The sequence below is a fragment of the Cornus florida genome, unplaced genomic scaffold, assembly GCF_030987335.1.
Source record: "Cornus florida cultivar Cherokee Brave unplaced genomic scaffold, ASM3098733v1 CherokeeBrave_3.0.0_Hap2_Chr09, whole genome shotgun sequence".
Classification (NCBI taxonomy): Eukaryota; Viridiplantae; Streptophyta; class Magnoliopsida; order Cornales; family Cornaceae; genus Cornus; species Cornus florida.
In genome coordinates, this window is record NW_026775579.1 from 74,400,825 (window position 1) to 74,416,590 (window position 15,766).

Consider the following 15,766-nt stretch of genomic DNA (forward strand, 5'->3'; position numbering starts at 1 on the left):
TTTTCATATTATAAGAGTGCGTTATAATAAATTATGTTATATTTTTTTTGGCTTGTAAAATTTTAGAGTATGCTCGACAACTGTTTTTGTTTCGTACTTTTATTTTGACGTGAAATAGAAGTAATATTTATATTTTGAAGTATGTTTAATACTATTTGGAATCATGTTTGGTAAGATACATTTATTATAAAATTTTTGAAAACAAAAATATAAAAATATATTCAATAAAAAAAATTGTAAGTTTGAAAAACAAAATATTCAATAAACAAAGTTAAACATAATTGCTCTATAGTAACCTTAAAGTTAAGAAAAGATGGATAGTGACCAATGTTGAAACTTAATTGATATTAAGTAACCGTTTAAGAATAATTTGGTCAAAAATATTTAAATATTTGATAAATATTTTAAAAATAAATTTTAGATGACAGAATTGCTATCCAATACAAATAATAACTCATTAAATTCATCTCCTACTCTCTCTCTCATCCAACGTTTTTTTTTTTTTTTTTTTCAATTTACCAATTTAAAAAATTAGAATTTTTTTATGAACATTGTGTTTTTCAAAGCTCTCCACTATAATTGCAAAACATAATATTTATAGTGACAAATCAAGAAAAAAAGTTTCATCTCAAAATGCCCTTTATATAATATTTATAGAGGTAGTCCTTCTCACTTTGTTGCTTTAATATATTATCTTTTTTCTGAATGATTCTAAAGTCAGGGCTACAAGATGTGGTTTCTTTGTTTGTCAATTTAAGTAAGTGTTTATTTAGCTTAATGTACAAGATAAGTTTGTTTACTTACATAATAATATATTATAAAAAAATTATTTATGTAATAAACCATCAAATGCTTACTTATTAATAATTAAGTTTTAGGTTTGATGACTATTCACTTTTTCTTGACTTTATGATTTACTTTATACTAATTATGTTCAATTTTGGTCACCGAAATAGAATTTTCTCAAAAATTAATCTAAATCTTACAATAAAAGTTTTCATGTTTTATAGGATTTTAAATCATTTTCTTTCAATAAAGTTTAAATATTGTCTCTAAGGTAAAATTTTTGGAAGTGATTGATGCACAAACGCTTGAGATTGACAATGACAATTGTGTAGATGATTAAAATAAGGAATATAATAAATTCTGAATATGCAGGACTTGTGCACCAAGCTGCCGTTCGTTGGCTGCGCAAACACGCTTACGGCGCATAATAGTTCCCACGAACAAGAAAAGTCAAAGAAGAAATTTGTTAGAGTTGACTATTATTTTTTCGTTTTGGACGGCAAATTGAGGAAAAAGTGTATATATTGGAAGTCCAAGTTTTATTCCACACAGCGCAGAGGCTGACGCAAAGAGAGCTTCAAACAAAACCCACCCCAAAAAGAAGAAAAAGAACAACCACTCCACGTATTCATCTCTCTCTATATCGACAGAGAAATCTCTCTCTCTCTAGACCAGATTGTGGGTGTATTGACAGGTAAGACTCCAAGATTCTTTGCTAATTCTTCTGAATTTCTCTCACAGATTCACCATTTTTGATCTGTATCTGAACTGGGGTTTTGGGTTTTTGCCTTTTTAGTTATGGGGTCGGTGGTTAATTTGTGAAATTTTATTTTAAAGACCATATTTCGTCCATCAATTATTGGGTTCTATGCATTTTCTGATTAATTTTGGTTTTGGAAGCTCTAATTATTGGGGTTTTGGTTTCATTCAAGAATTAGAGTTCGATTGTGGGGTTCTTGTTTCTCTTTGAAGTGAAATATGCATATGTGGATGTGTGTATATATATATATATATATATATATGTATTCTTGAGGAGGTGAATTCATGTGTTTATCTATATATATAATATCTATATGTACATGTTATGTGGACTGAATGCTTGGATTGAGTGAATTTGGTGGTGGGTTTGTTGTTTTTATGAAGATCAAAGGTGAGGACACGGAGGAGAAAGGGTGTACAATAAAAAGATATGGCTGTTAATGCGGTGTCTCTTGCTGAGAGGGCCACGAGTGACATGCTGATCGGTCCAGACTGGGCTATAAATATCGAGTTATGCGATATAATAAACATGGACCCTGGGTATATATTTACTTTACTTGGTCTGTTATATATTGTTGATTATTCTTGTGATGCTTTGATTCATCTGTATATTGGAAGCTCCATTTATGTGAATTCAGAACCAGCTGAATGTCTTGATGACATGCATTTTATTATGTTGCTATGAAAACTGTTTATTTCAATTGTGAGGAATTCATTTATAATGCTTGTAAGTTGCTAGGGAACATTTAATAGATAGTGTTGATTCCATTGCATAGCCTAAATTTTTTATCAGTGCTACTGTCAATCTTAAGCTTAGATAATCTCCATTACTCATCTCTTGCAGTTGCTGCAAAGTACAAACCAAGGGATGGATGGCTTATAATACAGACCTCACATATATCATTATAAAAAAATAGAGACTGAAACCTCCACGAGTATGCTGATTTCCCTGCGCCAAACATGTTGTAACTTGTTGCAACAAATACGTGCCTATGAGTTATAATTATGTGCACTTGTTCAACTAAATTAACTTATATTATATTTTATTTTTTGGATAATTGTTGCCCATCCAATTTGCGTAATTAATTTGTTCGCTGGCATCTCCCGAGCATTCTAGTTAATTCACCAAGTTTTTTGTTTAAAATTATTGGCATTCCCAACTCTAAACTGCTTGTTAGTTGCAAATGATATAGCATCCCCAAGCTGTTATCTTTTCTATGTTACTTTAAATCTTCTTCTATTTCAGAACTAGATTTATGTTATCTGAATCTTGGATCTTTCAAGTCATGTCAGTTTTGTACCTGTTTAAACCCTTAACTATTTTTACCTAACAATTGCACTAAATATGTTGTTATTATCTCTCTGCCCTTGGATTGGATTGAAATTGCAGGCAAGCAAAGGATGCCTTGAAAATACTTAAGAAGCGTCTGGGAAGCAAGAATCCTAAAATACAGCTCCTTTCTCTTTTTGTCAGTATTTCAATTTCCTGCTGCTTCTATATATGGCTTTTGACATTTTTTGTGCTAAATATATTGAATCTTATACTAGACCAGGCTGTTGTAGCATATATTGTTTCTACATTTATGATTGGTGCAAGGAAGGTCTAGTGTTTGTTTACTGGTATGGCTGAGCTGGTAAGGGTCCGCATGGTTGTAAATTTTTTGGCATTGGGATAGTTATACTAGAATGCTAGTTTGCATCTCTAAATCCTAAATTTAAAGGATCATAAAATAGGAATTGAACAACTTTTGGAACCTGCTGGTGAAGTTTTTAGCTTGTTGGTGCAAAGATCTGGCATTGATTCCTACATTCTGGTTTAGGGAAGTGGGTATGTGGAGTGGTATGCCCCTTTTTGTGGCCTATTGTCGACTTTGGACCTAAAAAACAGACGAGTATCCTTCGAAACCCTAGTCTAGTGGTCTTAGTTATGACATCTTGTTTGGGGATATCAATTGGCATAGATAGCCTATAAATATAATATAATATATATATATATATATCTGTTGGTCCTTTTATTTGGCCTTTGCATACCTTTCGCTATTGTATTCTGTTGATACATTATAGCCCTTCCAGCTTGCTTATATAATTTTTTTTTAATAATAACAATAAAAAAATTAAATAAAAAAAAGTGGATAGCCCTTGATCCATCTTAGTTGAAGAAAGCTTTTGTCTCTCTCAACATGTGATTGAAATCTTGATAGCCTGTGTGCAATCTGTTTGTGAAAGCACACGTGATGCTTTAGTGGTCTTTCATTACTTGCACGTATTTAATGAGATTAAATTTCTTATAATGTTTTTCATTACTACTGGACAGTCCAATCTTAAATGTTCTTTAGTGATTTTCTTTTCTTTTTTTACTTTTTAATTAGTATTTTAGTTGAAAACTTCGTGAAGCTTTATGCCTTAAAATTTGGAGGTTTTGACACTTGGCGTAATGCCTTCAGCTTTCAAAATTCTTAACTATTTGAATTAGGTGTCATGTAAAAGAATATCACATGCTGAAAGATGATTCCTCATTATCATTATCATTATTGCTATCATTGCTGCAGTTGGGATTATGGAGCAAGTTGAGCCTAGTTTGTTCAATTTTGATTCTTGAACTTAAGCTCTAGTTCTTGTTGTGTCTGTCTTGTTCACATTGTCCTCAGTTTGTTGCTAGTGGGTTAAGCTTAAACTCAGCCAGCCTTAGTTCAGTTTTGGCACATTACAACAAGCCAACTGTCTAAAAGCTAATATTGATTCATTGTTGCTAATTGGAATACTTCTTGATAAAGTAATCTGTATTGTATTGCTTTGCTAGGACGACAAGTATTAGTGATATATCAGTTCCTCCGTTCAGTGGGATTTTAATATATTAAATGACAATGTTTGTAATTAACCTGACATCTCCTAGAGTAGCTCAGGTTTCTTTTGTCATCAAGCTTGAATGCATTCCTAGGCTTGAATTTATTGCTGACTCTAAGCACAGGCTCATGATGAGTCAAGTTTGATTGGGTTTGTGTGGCACATTTAGTTACCCTAAATGCTGACCCCATTTGTTTGGGATAAAGGCAAGAACGATGATGATGATTTAGTAACCGTAAACAGATCCCCTTCTCATGTTGTGTTTGTTTGTACTTTTCACTAGTTGTGTTACGCATTTGATATGTGCATTATTGCCCAACAGTAATATTTTCTTCTTCAAATTTCTGATTTTAGGTATTGGAGACTCTCAGTAAAAATTGTGGGGACAACGTGTTACAACATATTGTTGAGCGTGATATCTTACATGATATGGTCAAGATTGTAAAGAAGAAGGTGTTAATTATATTCACTTCTGTTATCTCTCTTGTTTCTGTTATTTTTTTTTTTCTCATTCAAATATTAATAGGAGACATGGCTTGTAAATTTGTAATATAATAGAATGTTAAAAGAGAATTCATGTAGCCTATCCTAATCATATGGGGTAAAGGCAAGGGTGATGATTATTATTCAAATACTGATGTCTTGCCTACTCTTTCCTTTCAATTTTCATTTTGCAGCCTGATTTAAATGTAAGGGAGAAGATACTAATTTTGATAGATACATGGCAAGAAGCTTTGGATGGGCCCAGGGGAAGGTATCCCCAATACTTTGCTGCTTATAATGAACTGAAGGTGATTGGTCAACCCTTACTTTGTTTTATCTATGTTAACTTTTTAATGTATTTTTAGCAGAAACAATTTATCTATACATTTGGCTAGTACAAGCCTATACATCAACATTTCTTTCTTGGGGAGGGAATATGTGTTTGAATTTATTATACTGGGCTTATGTTCCTTTAATGCTACATACTCAACATTCAAGAGAACATTTCAAATAATGGCTTTTATTGCAATACGGTACCTATAATTAACTCCATCACCTCAAGTACTTCATTTCTTAAGAGTGTTAGTGAAGGAAAGAATGCCAGCAGGTTGTAATCATTTTGGCAGTTCTATAGGCTTTTGTTATTGTTATCATTATCATTATCATTATTATTTTTATGATGACATTCATTTATGGTGCCTTTTAGAGTTTTTATTGCATATTTCTTTATGTTTATCTTTAACTTCTAAAACTAAAATAAATTTCCATTAATACTCTTGTGGTTGTATATACTTGTGTCATTTTAATCAAGTAAAATATTGTTCCATTCGGGTTGCTGTTTCATGTTGAAAATTGCCTTGTTTTTCCCTTTTGTTCTTCTTTAATGTCCCTTTAATCTTGAAACTCATTAATTAGCTTCTATTTGGTAATTGCCAGGGTGCTGGAGTAGAATTTCCGCCCCGAGTGGAAAACAGTGTACCATTGTTTACTCCGCCACAAACCCAACCGATAATTCACCCTGCTTCAGTATACGAGGAAACTGCTGTTCAGGCCTCTCTTCAGTCGGATGCTTCTGGACTCAGGTATTACTTGAATCCTGTATCGTATTGTTTTTGTTTCTTGCACTGCACAGAGATTTTTTTTTTAAAGCTTATTTGTGGATATTTAGTGGGCTTTCGTTGGTATACCTTTAGATATATATATATATATATATATATATATATATATATATATATATGTATAGATGTATATATTTCCTAATGATGCATGTGATCTTCGTTCTGATTTAGCTTTGTTTACATAGACTTTTGAAATGAACCATTTATTCATTTCTTTTTTGGATTTTGGTTTGCAATTTCAGTTTGATTGAATAATTTTAGCCATTTGATTCCTTCGTTTTTCTTACGACGATAATTGAAGTGTCTGAGGAAGTCTGGAGAAAAATGGTATAAAATATGGTTAAAACTCATCATTATGTTGGTTGGACACAATCTTAGTTGAAACCTATTAGATGGTGTTCCATGATACTTCTAAAACAGATTGTCAGTTGGCTTATTATTTTCCGTTTATATGTTTTTCACTAACACGTCTGGTTCAAGGGGTATTCACCTGTTAAGTATTTAACAGGATTGCTGGAATTCTAATTATATGTTATTTAGTATTACAATTGTTTTAATGCCTAAAAATAGCGAATTCAGTTATATCTATATCAAAGTACTATTCAGTTACTTTCTAATATTGGCGTATGAGTACGTGCTGCTGGCTCCCACTCACCCCATTACTCCATCTCCATCCCTGACACAGCCATTACACTGCTTCTACAACGCCATTGCACTAGCATACCTGTCAGTACTAAAATCATACTTTCCACAATCCTGTCCGATCACTTCGCAACCTCTATGGTTCACAATACTAGTATTTGCACATGCATCGGGTACCCAGTCTGTTAGTTCGTGTGTGTGTGTGTGTGTGTGTGTATATGTATACACACACTTTTGGCCAAGCTTCACGGAGGTAGTATTGCAGCAATACCAAACCTCAGGGAAGGTTTGAGTAATTTACCCTTCTAATAGTTACATGTTACAAGCTAATGAGGGAGATTGTAAAGCTGCATTTTATCTTTAGGTGTTGCCTCAAATTATGTGCCTAATTTTTTATAATTATATTAGTCAAGCAAATGGTAACTCTTGCAGTTTTATAACTGTGTGTTCCGTATAGTTATGTGGCCTAATTTTTCTTGAGTGGATTAGTCCAGCAGAAATAATTAATTTGTCTTGTTTTGTAATTTGTATCCATGTGCTTTGCCTGTGGGCTTGCTTGAACTTTATTGTATATTCTCTTTTCTCTAATAAATTTCAGTTTATCTAACTGGTTTTGATAACATGTTTATATTTTTTAAAACTGTTTTTAGGGTGTTTTTACCATAAGTTTACATAAATATTTTTTTATAATCTTAAGATTTGTTTTAAATGCAGCTTCGCAGAGATTCAAAGTGCTGAGGGGCTGGCAGATGTATTAATGGAAGTGCTTGGTGCCTTGGATCCTCAAAATCGTGAGGTAATGACTTATTTATTTATTTTAAAAAGAACTCTTTGTAGGAATATATGATTCTTTATTCCCTTGTTTCCCCTTTGTAGGAATATAAGTTGCTTTGCTGTTTATATTGGTTGAGCCATTCACACTGTCTCTATGATTATTTTTCTTCTCCCTTTTCTGTTCAATGTTTTCTGCATTCTCTTGCTTCTAGATTTGCTTGAGTTTGGACTAAAGGATATTGGATTTGAAATCTGGATGGTTGCCTAATAGAGCCATTCCATGTGTTATTCATAACAACTAGCCATTCCATGTGCTATACATAACAACTATGCGTCTCTATAGTCCTATTTAATGTTATCTGCATGTTATTTTATTTTATTTTTATTTTTGACATGTAATATTTGCATTAGAAAAGGCATTCAAAAGGGGAACACATCCCTCAAAAGCTACACAAGGCTAAATAGGGCCTTTAAACTCTCAAAGAGTCCAAAAAATTAACAATCTCCTCCATGGATTTACAATTTCTTCCTAGAACCCAACAAAAAAGGGTACTAATGATGGAGAATTTCGATGTCCCAATAAGAGCCTCCTTTCCTTGAAAGGATCTCCTATTTCCTTCAAGCCATAAACACCACCAGACGCACAAAGGCGCAACCCTCCAAAAATCACGGACTTGGGCTCCCATTGTACAATCTTTTTGACAAGTACGTGATACGCAAATGTTGGGATTTTTGAAAAAAATGCATTTCAGAATCAGTTAATGCGAAATGTTAAGAAATATGCTCATAATTATCTTTGTTTCTCCTAATTAAGTAATCAAAGTTATACAGGAATTAATCTTAGTTTTGGTTAGAAAAGCCCTTGGCTGTCAAGAAAAACAAAATTTGACCACCCCCTTCTTTTTGTCTTCTAGTGAGTCTGCGGAGAAAGCCAACCAAGTTAATGGAGCAATTTCTGATCAACCGTCAAACTTAAATTTGAAGTCACCGATTTCTTCATCTTCTATCTTTCGACAGTGTTCCATGAAAGACAGTGATGTCTAAACAACTGTCAAATATCTCCAATTAGCAGTGCAGGAGTGAAACATTGTGACTAAAGATGTAGGACATTTTGTGTCAGTATGTGCTGCTCATGTTAAATTTTCTAAAATCTGATTTCATAATTCTGGATGGAGGACAAAGGCTTGGTGGCAGGATCAGAGCGAAACATTGTGACTAAAGATGTATTGATGGATAGATTATCTACTGAATTTTTAATTAGAGAATGCTATTTCTGCAGAAATAGAATTAGGGGCTGAAGATACACAAGTAGCCGTGTTGGCTAGGAAATGGAATGTCTAATCCTATTATTGCTGGAAGAGTCTTCAACTTGTGTCATTATTGTAGAATGTACTCAGAGATTGTGGAACTTCCTAAAAACTTCTGTCTTCCGATTAAATTAGTATACTGAGATTTATGCATGTGATTAGAATTTTGGAGTTGTGAACTTAATGCATACCTTTATATTGACTTTTTTATTTGCTTTACAACATAAGCAAAAAGTAAGCATCTCTTGTTGCGATAAGAAACATTATAGACCCCATCTGATAAATTATACTATTTTTTTCTTCTTCTGATTTTGTGGCAGGGTGTAAAGCAAGAGGTGATTGTTGACCTTGTTGACCAGTGCCGTTCTTACCAAAAGCGTGTCATGATTCTTGTGAACAATACTGTGTAAGGATATGGTCCGGAATTTCTTTGTAGCTTTTAATCATTTAAAATTAATTACTGATAATGGTGGTTGCGTTCCTTTCAGAGATGAGGAGCTTCTATGTAAGGGATTGGCTTTGAATGATAACTTGCAGCGTGTTCTTCGCCGGCATGATGATATTGCAAAAGGAACCCCTACTGTTGGAGTAGGAACTACAGAAACTCCAGTTGCACCTCTGTTGAATGTGAATCACGAGGATGATGAGTCAGAAGAAGATTTTTCCCAGCTAGCTCACAGGTTATTTTATGACTTTACCTTCTATATTTTGTTACTGTCAAGCTCATAAGTGGGGTGAATTTGACTGCTACTTGTGCAATTTTCTATCAACTAATGCATTGAAAAATAGCAGATTAGAAATGACATTATGGACATTCAAAAAGATTGAATTTGGTATCTCAGATTTGTTCAGCGAGGAATTTAAGGGAAGTTATTACTATGAAATTGGATTGGAAGGAAAGAATATTTCGATAAAGATGAAAGTACCCTTTCATTTTCCAACTAATTTTTATTCTGATCAGCGTTATCATCTTCGGTCTCATTCACCCCCTCCTCACTGTGTTAACTTTAACTTGCCTTTGTTGTAAAAGAGTAGAGCATCTATTTGCAAGAACATGGTCCCTTGTACTCCTCACCAAACAAAGTTCTTTTAACTCCTTGGGAACGAATGGCTGAAACTGTCTGTTCTGCGACTCAAAGAAATATTTAGACATGAAATAACAACGGAATTGTATATATCAAATATCTTGAGTATTTTGTATCAGATAACTTGAGTTTGTTTTAGACACTGGCACCCATGCCCGTGTCCTTGTTAGTTTGTTCCTCATCATTTTTGATTTATTGAATTATATTGTGCAAGTTGTCCGACATGGCGACATGGTTTAATTTTCAACTTTTTGCTAGTATAGTTGTTTGTGAAGTGAAAAGGTTTTGAAGTGTTTTATGGTATTTAGAAATTGAAATCTGAAATATTAATTTTAGTCTCACTATATTAAGAAAATATCTAGGTGGTTAGGAAATAAAAATAGAGATACACGTTAAAGAAGTATCCAATGGTTCCATTGCTTTATATATTTATTTCGTCTGTGATTCTGTGTGTTTTTTTCAATTTTTGGACTTGATAAGTGAGATGATATGCAATCTTTAACCCCCTTCCTTCTTTGAGATGTCGTGCCAAAACTTTGGATGGCTCTTTCATTGTATGAAGCCTATTGTAACTTGAATTATATTTTGTACTTTTTTTTCGAAAATAACTTGAATTATATTTTGTACTTGCTTCTATGTGTCTCTTTCAAACGTGTGAAGGCTACATGGAAAGAGGTGCAATCCATATCCTGTTCTATCTAGTTGGCATGTATGCTCTGCTAGAAACAAATCTATAAGTACATTGATGGTTAGAAAAAGAAAAGAGGAAAATTCTTGCCTAGGTTATTTTCCATTATCCTGTTTCACATTCAGACAAAATCCCATGTTTTCCATGCATGGTTTTTTGGAGATTATGTTTGTCCAAACTTATAATCCTCTTAAATTTTTTGTTATTTTATCACTATACATAAGAATGATGTTTCTAATGCATTTCCACTGGCCTTGTTTACTAAATATTATAATCTAGTAATAACAGGTGTATGTATCATTGCAGGTCATCAAGGGATGTTCCCCAGGGATACGGGCGCAAACCAGTAAATGTTGAGAATATACCTGTGCGAGTCAGCCCTCTTCTTCCTCCTCCACCCTCCTCAAAGAATCCTATTATTACAGATGCTGGGACGATTGATTATCTAAGTGGTGATGCCTACAATTCTGAAAGATCTTCTGGAGCATCAGGGTCCGTACCTGTTGCAGTTCCAACTCACTCAAACAACAGAGACTCCATCCCGTCATCAAATCGAACAGTGTCCTCCTCATCCCCTCCCTCTGATTTCATAAACCCCACTGCATCCATGTTCGCCGAGCAGCCCACAAATGATGAACCCGTTGCATTGTCCAAATCTCCTGGCAACCTTCCACCTCCGCCTTCCAAGTTTAACCAGAGGCAACAGTTCTTCGACCAACACCACTCATTTTCTGGCGGCGCATCTCATTCAGGTAGGGGAGCTGGTTCCTCTTATGACAGCTTAGTTGGGCATACCCAGAATCTCTCTCTTAAGTCGTCAACCCCTACCAAACAAGAGAAAGAAGAAGATGCGCTCTTCAAAGATCTGGTCGATTTTGCAAAAGCCAAGTCTTCGTCTTCCAATCCCAATAGATCGTTTTGACGGGGTTATTTATAGTTGGTACGAGTTCTTTATATGATGGTAATATTGAAGTACTGGGTTCATGGGGCTTTTTAAATAAATCGTTGAACAAATGTGGTTGGGAAGATGTGTGATGATTTGTATGTGCCATTTAGCAGTTCAGTTTTTCAGATTTGTGCTCAGGATTGTCTTACACGAATGACTACTAGTGTGCCTGAGAGAGAGGTCATGAACTACTTATTGAATATATGCGAGTTTGCTGATGTATATAGTCTTTTATCGTAATTTTACTGTTGTTTAGTCCCAGTATCACCCATGAAAAACTGTCCATTTCCACCTGTAGTTGGTTTACCAGGAAGGAGAGCGATGGTACTGCATTTTATAGTTATATCCATATTTGAGAGCAAGTGGCAGAAAATCTAAAAGAAAATATTCCAATTTCTGCTGACTGAGTCATGCCCCTACAGCCCTTATGGTCGCAGAGTAATCTATGTGTGTGTAAATATATACATATGTGACCATGGTAAAATCCAACGTGTGTAAATATATATTAGAAGAAGTTCTATTAAGTGCATAAAAATGGGGCTTAACTGATTCTGTATCTGCATTAGTTGTAATATCGAATAAATCAACTATAATCTGAAATGTTCAGCCTGGATTAGTTGTAATATCGAATAAATCAAGTATAATCTAAAATGTTTAGTGGTATGGAATTGGAGAAACAATAGTTTAAATTTTAAATTAATTAATTTTAAAATTTTAAATTAATTAATTTTTTAATTTTAATTTCAAAACATCAATTTCATACGACCTAACCTATAATAATTTTTGTCATAAAATTAACTACTCTCTATTTTATTAATTTATTTATTTTGAAAGTTAAAATTGATTATACATATATGTATAAGAAATATGTACATCCATTCGTTGGGATAGCTAGTGGAAGGGCCCACAACTGAATTTTCACCTACTGCACCCAAATGCTATTTTTGTTGTCTCCACAAATGTTTGAGGTATGCAGCTTTTATTGATTGCGTCCAAGCTTTGAAAGGCCTAATCCTCCACACTTTTTAGCTTGTTCCGATATCTGATGTCACCCGAAATAGAAGGGCCACAATAACATTTTACGTAACATTTTTATCTTGAATGGTTGCAGGATTGGAACTAATATTTGAAACTGTCCTTTTTTAAAATCTCCTTAAGAAGTTTTGCATAGCATCTGGAGGTACTGGTTATTTGACAATTGATGGTGCAAAAGTAAAATGTAAATGGCAAATATTTTTCCAAACTTCTTTTAATAGGCCAGATGCTTTAAAAAATAGGTAAAATTAAACTTAGACAATATGAAATTTATTAGCTGTAACATAAACTTGCATGATCAATATATTTAACATACAATAAACAACAACTTTAATACAAGAAAAAAGTAATTATCACTATCGTTCTACATTACAAGTACACTGCTCCTCTCTGGTAGTTGCGACATTGACGGACTATATGTACTGTTCATATAACAGTTTATTCATATCACTGTACTGAAATTATGCTTAAACTCAACGGCCACCATCTAGCTCTAATGGCATTATGGCTTGGTTCCTCAGACTGTCATACCCAACTGTGGTGCTAGTATTGCCCAAGCCATGCGATTCACCTAGCAAGTACAGGGTCTCCTCAGGAGTGACTTCAGAAAAGGCCCAAACGTGCTTCTCCACTCGCATTAGTCCCTCGAGCTCCACTGTCACTTCCCTCATTGTAGGCCGTTCTTCCCCCTTCAACCTTAGGCAACTCTGTGCAAGCTTAGCAACTTCACGTACCTGATCTGCATTATCCTCGTTCACGATTTGATCATCTAGAACAAGGGACAAGCGATTTTCGTTCATTGAAGAGATGAAATATGTTGCTAAGCTTCTCTCTTTCTCTGGTCTGTTAAAAGAAACTGCCATTCTGCCTGTAAGTAGCTCCACAAGGACCACTCCAAAACTATAAACGTCACTTTTTTCTGACAATTGGCTTGTATGGAAATATTCTGGATCTAGGTACCCGAGTGTTCCTTGAACCATTGTGGTAAACTGAGTTTTATCCAATGGTACTAGTCTTGAGGCTCCAAAGTCTGAGACTTTTGCAGTGAAGTTTTCGTCCAAGAGTATGTTAGTAGACTTAACATCTCTATGAATGATTGGCGTAGAAGTTGCAGAGTGCAAATATGAAAGCGCTCTGGCAGTTTCTTTGGCTATCCTTAAACGAACTTTCCAAGGAAGTGATGACCCATGGCCTCCCTCATGTAGATGGCGGTGCAGAGTCCCGTTGGTGATAAATTCATAAATCAGCAAGGGGACTTCCGTCTCTAAACAACAGCCCAATAGTTTTACCACATTTCTGTGGTTGACTTGAGAAAGCACAACCACCTCGTTAACAAATTGCTCAATTTGACTTCCATCAACTATTGTGGACTTCTTGATAGCAACTATTTTGTTTTGGGGTAGAATTCCTTTGTAGACTGTACCAAATCCTCCACGACCAATGATTCCACTTTCATGAAAATTATTGGTTGCCTTATTGAGCTCTTCTATGGTGTAGATTTTGGCTTTCTCAACTGAACCATCTAGCTTTGAGAGTTTTTCTTTTATCATCGAACCACCATTTTGCTGAAAAAGTTTCTCTCTCTGTTCGATAAGCTTTCTTCTTCTCCTGATAACCAAATATAACAAAAGACATACCAGAAGTGATCCCAAAATTGTTATGCCAATACCTACAATCAATTCAAGGCATTTCAATCAAACCTAGAGCAATAACAGAATGCAAAAGTACTCTTATTTCACAAACATTTCACCACAACCTTTAAAGGAAGCTTTATAACAGAATCGAAAATCTACTCCATCTTACCAATCATGATCTTTAGCCATAATTTATTTGAAATGCAACCCCTGCCATCTTTTCTGCCATCCCCGTGATACCCTTTTGGGCACGAGCAAGTAAAGCTCCCATTTGTGTTGCGACAAACATTTTCCGACGAAACATTGGTGCATAGATTGAGTTCTGGACTCAAGCACTCGTTAATATCTGCAAACAATCCAAACAAAAGACGAATCATTAATTTTTATTTTTTGTTCCTTCAAAAAAAGAGAAAAATAATAAAGAGAACAACATAAACATAAAACATGTACATAAATGTGTTACATATATACCTTGACAACCATCAGGAAGGTAAGGGTTCCCCTGATAACCTTGAGAACAATTGCAGCGATATCCTTTACCATTAATATTGGTGTCATTGCATATGCTATTTTTGCCGCATGCGTAGCTGGTGACATTCGTTCTGGCTTCTGCACAACTTTCATTGGGAATGTCCCATTCAAGCACCACCGGCATCATCTCAATGTTGCTTAGATTGAAAAGATCGACTCTGGAAAAGTTATACAGCCCATTTTCGACAACAAAAGCGAAGCTACAAGGATTGAAGTCTGCAATATTTGTATGGTTATTGAAACTTCTCGCGCTCAAATTAAAATCTATTACTCCTTCTGGAATTGTTGTTTGGCAACAACCGATGCCAGAGCACGAACCATTGACCACATCATCAATAGCATCACACAGGGACATGCACCCTGTGGCGTACTTAACTCCCAGAGAACCTCTCACGTACGCGTAAGAGTCACAGCCTATGACTATGAACGAGTTTTTGGTTTGTGAGATGGGGAATTCGGGAACTCTAATCCATGGATCATTGCGACGAATCAATCCACCCGATTGATCATAACAATCTGCAGCTACCCAGCTCAAGATTCGCAACTCGCCATCAAATTCTGATATGTTCAGAACAGGTATGATGCTGTCTTGTAGAAATAGTTGGTTGGAGGCATCACATGTTACAAGGAAAGATGTATCGAGGTAACAATCCTCGCGTGTGCCAAAAGGGTATGGAATGGTAAGGTTGCCACAGCTGCTTGGACAGCCCGGCTTGGCAAGAGCTGTTGCTGCTGGTGTTGATGCTGCAAATATTGCTGCTAACTTCACCATTAACAAAAAATATAGAAGTAGCATAGTACTATAAGAAAAGCTCATTGTTTCTCTTCTGAGTGTGAATTAATTTTGGTATAGAGTGGTTCCTGAAAAAAATTATGAGGCAAAGTCATGAATATAATGGCTTATTCATGAGGCCAAGATTGAATGAGTCCAAGGAATTAATTGGATGATCTTTTCTTACATATATATGCGTAAATTAAAGTTTTCAAAGTGTTGTGTTGGGAATGTCTAACTCAAAGGTTTAACTCATTACGTGGAGTGACCATTGTCTCGTATAAGACTTGACTCCGTCTTCACCAACCCATGTGTACTTCACGATCTCCTCTCAAGTGAGGTTCTATAGTGAATAGAATGTT

The 15,766-nt window shown here is 34.8% G+C and overlaps 2 protein-coding genes across 4 annotated transcripts; one reads left to right on the forward strand and one right to left on the reverse strand.

Annotated features, from left to right (window-relative positions):
- Nucleotides 1-1,208: 1,208 nt before the first annotated feature.
- LOC132274432 (TOM1-like protein 4) lies at nucleotides 1,209-11,672 on the forward strand. 3 transcript variants are annotated; one of them, XM_059775707.1, is made up of 10 exons: nucleotides 1,209-1,480; nucleotides 1,930-2,085; nucleotides 2,936-3,014; nucleotides 4,744-4,842; nucleotides 5,067-5,180; nucleotides 5,809-5,954; nucleotides 7,347-7,428; nucleotides 9,034-9,119; nucleotides 9,202-9,393; nucleotides 10,793-11,672. In XM_059775707.1, exons 2-10 carry the CDS (start codon nucleotides 1,976-1,978, stop codon nucleotides 11,406-11,408), a joined length of 1,524 nt encoding a protein of 507 aa, XP_059631690.1. In that variant the 5' UTR covers nucleotides 1,209-1,480; nucleotides 1,930-1,975; the 3' UTR covers nucleotides 11,409-11,672. The 3 variants fall into 3 exon arrangements, with proteins under 3 accessions (XP_059631690.1, XP_059631692.1, XP_059631691.1); XM_059775709.1 differs by lacking the exon at nucleotides 1,930-2,085 and having other exon boundaries at nucleotides 1,297-1,480; XM_059775708.1 differs by lacking the exons at nucleotides 1,930-2,085; nucleotides 2,936-3,014 and having other exon boundaries at nucleotides 1,462-1,480.
- A 1,094-nt stretch (nucleotides 11,673-12,766) lies between these two features.
- On the reverse strand, nucleotides 12,767-15,404 carry LOC132272874 (putative wall-associated receptor kinase-like 16). Its single transcript, XM_059773952.1, has 3 exons — nucleotides 14,573-15,404; nucleotides 14,271-14,447; nucleotides 12,767-14,136 (listed from the first exon to the last, which is right to left on the reverse strand). The coding sequence occupies exons 1-3, from the start codon at nucleotides 15,402-15,404 to the stop codon at nucleotides 12,941-12,943; spliced, it is 2,205 nt and encodes a 734-aa protein (XP_059629935.1). The 3' UTR covers nucleotides 12,767-12,940.
- Nucleotides 15,405-15,766: the final 362 nt, after the last annotated feature.

Excerpts from the sequence above, each read along its gene's own strand:
- LOC132274432 (XM_059775707.1), top strand. The coding sequence starts at position 1,976 with ATGGCTGTTAATGCGGTGTCTCTTGCTGAGAGGGCCACGAGTGACATG. Across the intron at positions 5,181-5,808 it reads CTGCTTATAATGAACTGAAG|GGTGCTGGAGTAGAATTTCC; the intron begins GTGATTGGTCAA and ends GGTAATTGCCAG. Across the intron at positions 7,429-9,033 it reads TGGATCCTCAAAATCGTGAG|GGTGTAAAGCAAGAGGTGAT; the intron begins GTAATGACTTAT and ends ATTTTGTGGCAG.
- LOC132272874 (XM_059773952.1), bottom strand. The coding sequence starts at position 15,404 with ATGGTGAAGTTAGCAGCAATATTTGCAGCATCAACACCAGCAGCAACA. Across the intron at positions 14,448-14,572 it reads CCTTCCTGATGGTTGTCAAG|ATATTAACGAGTGCTTGAGT; the intron begins GTATATATGTAA and ends GATTGTTTGCAG. Across the intron at positions 14,137-14,270 it reads ATGGCTAAAGATCATGATTG|GTATTGGCATAACAATTTTG; the intron begins GTAAGATGGAGT and ends AATTGATTGTAG.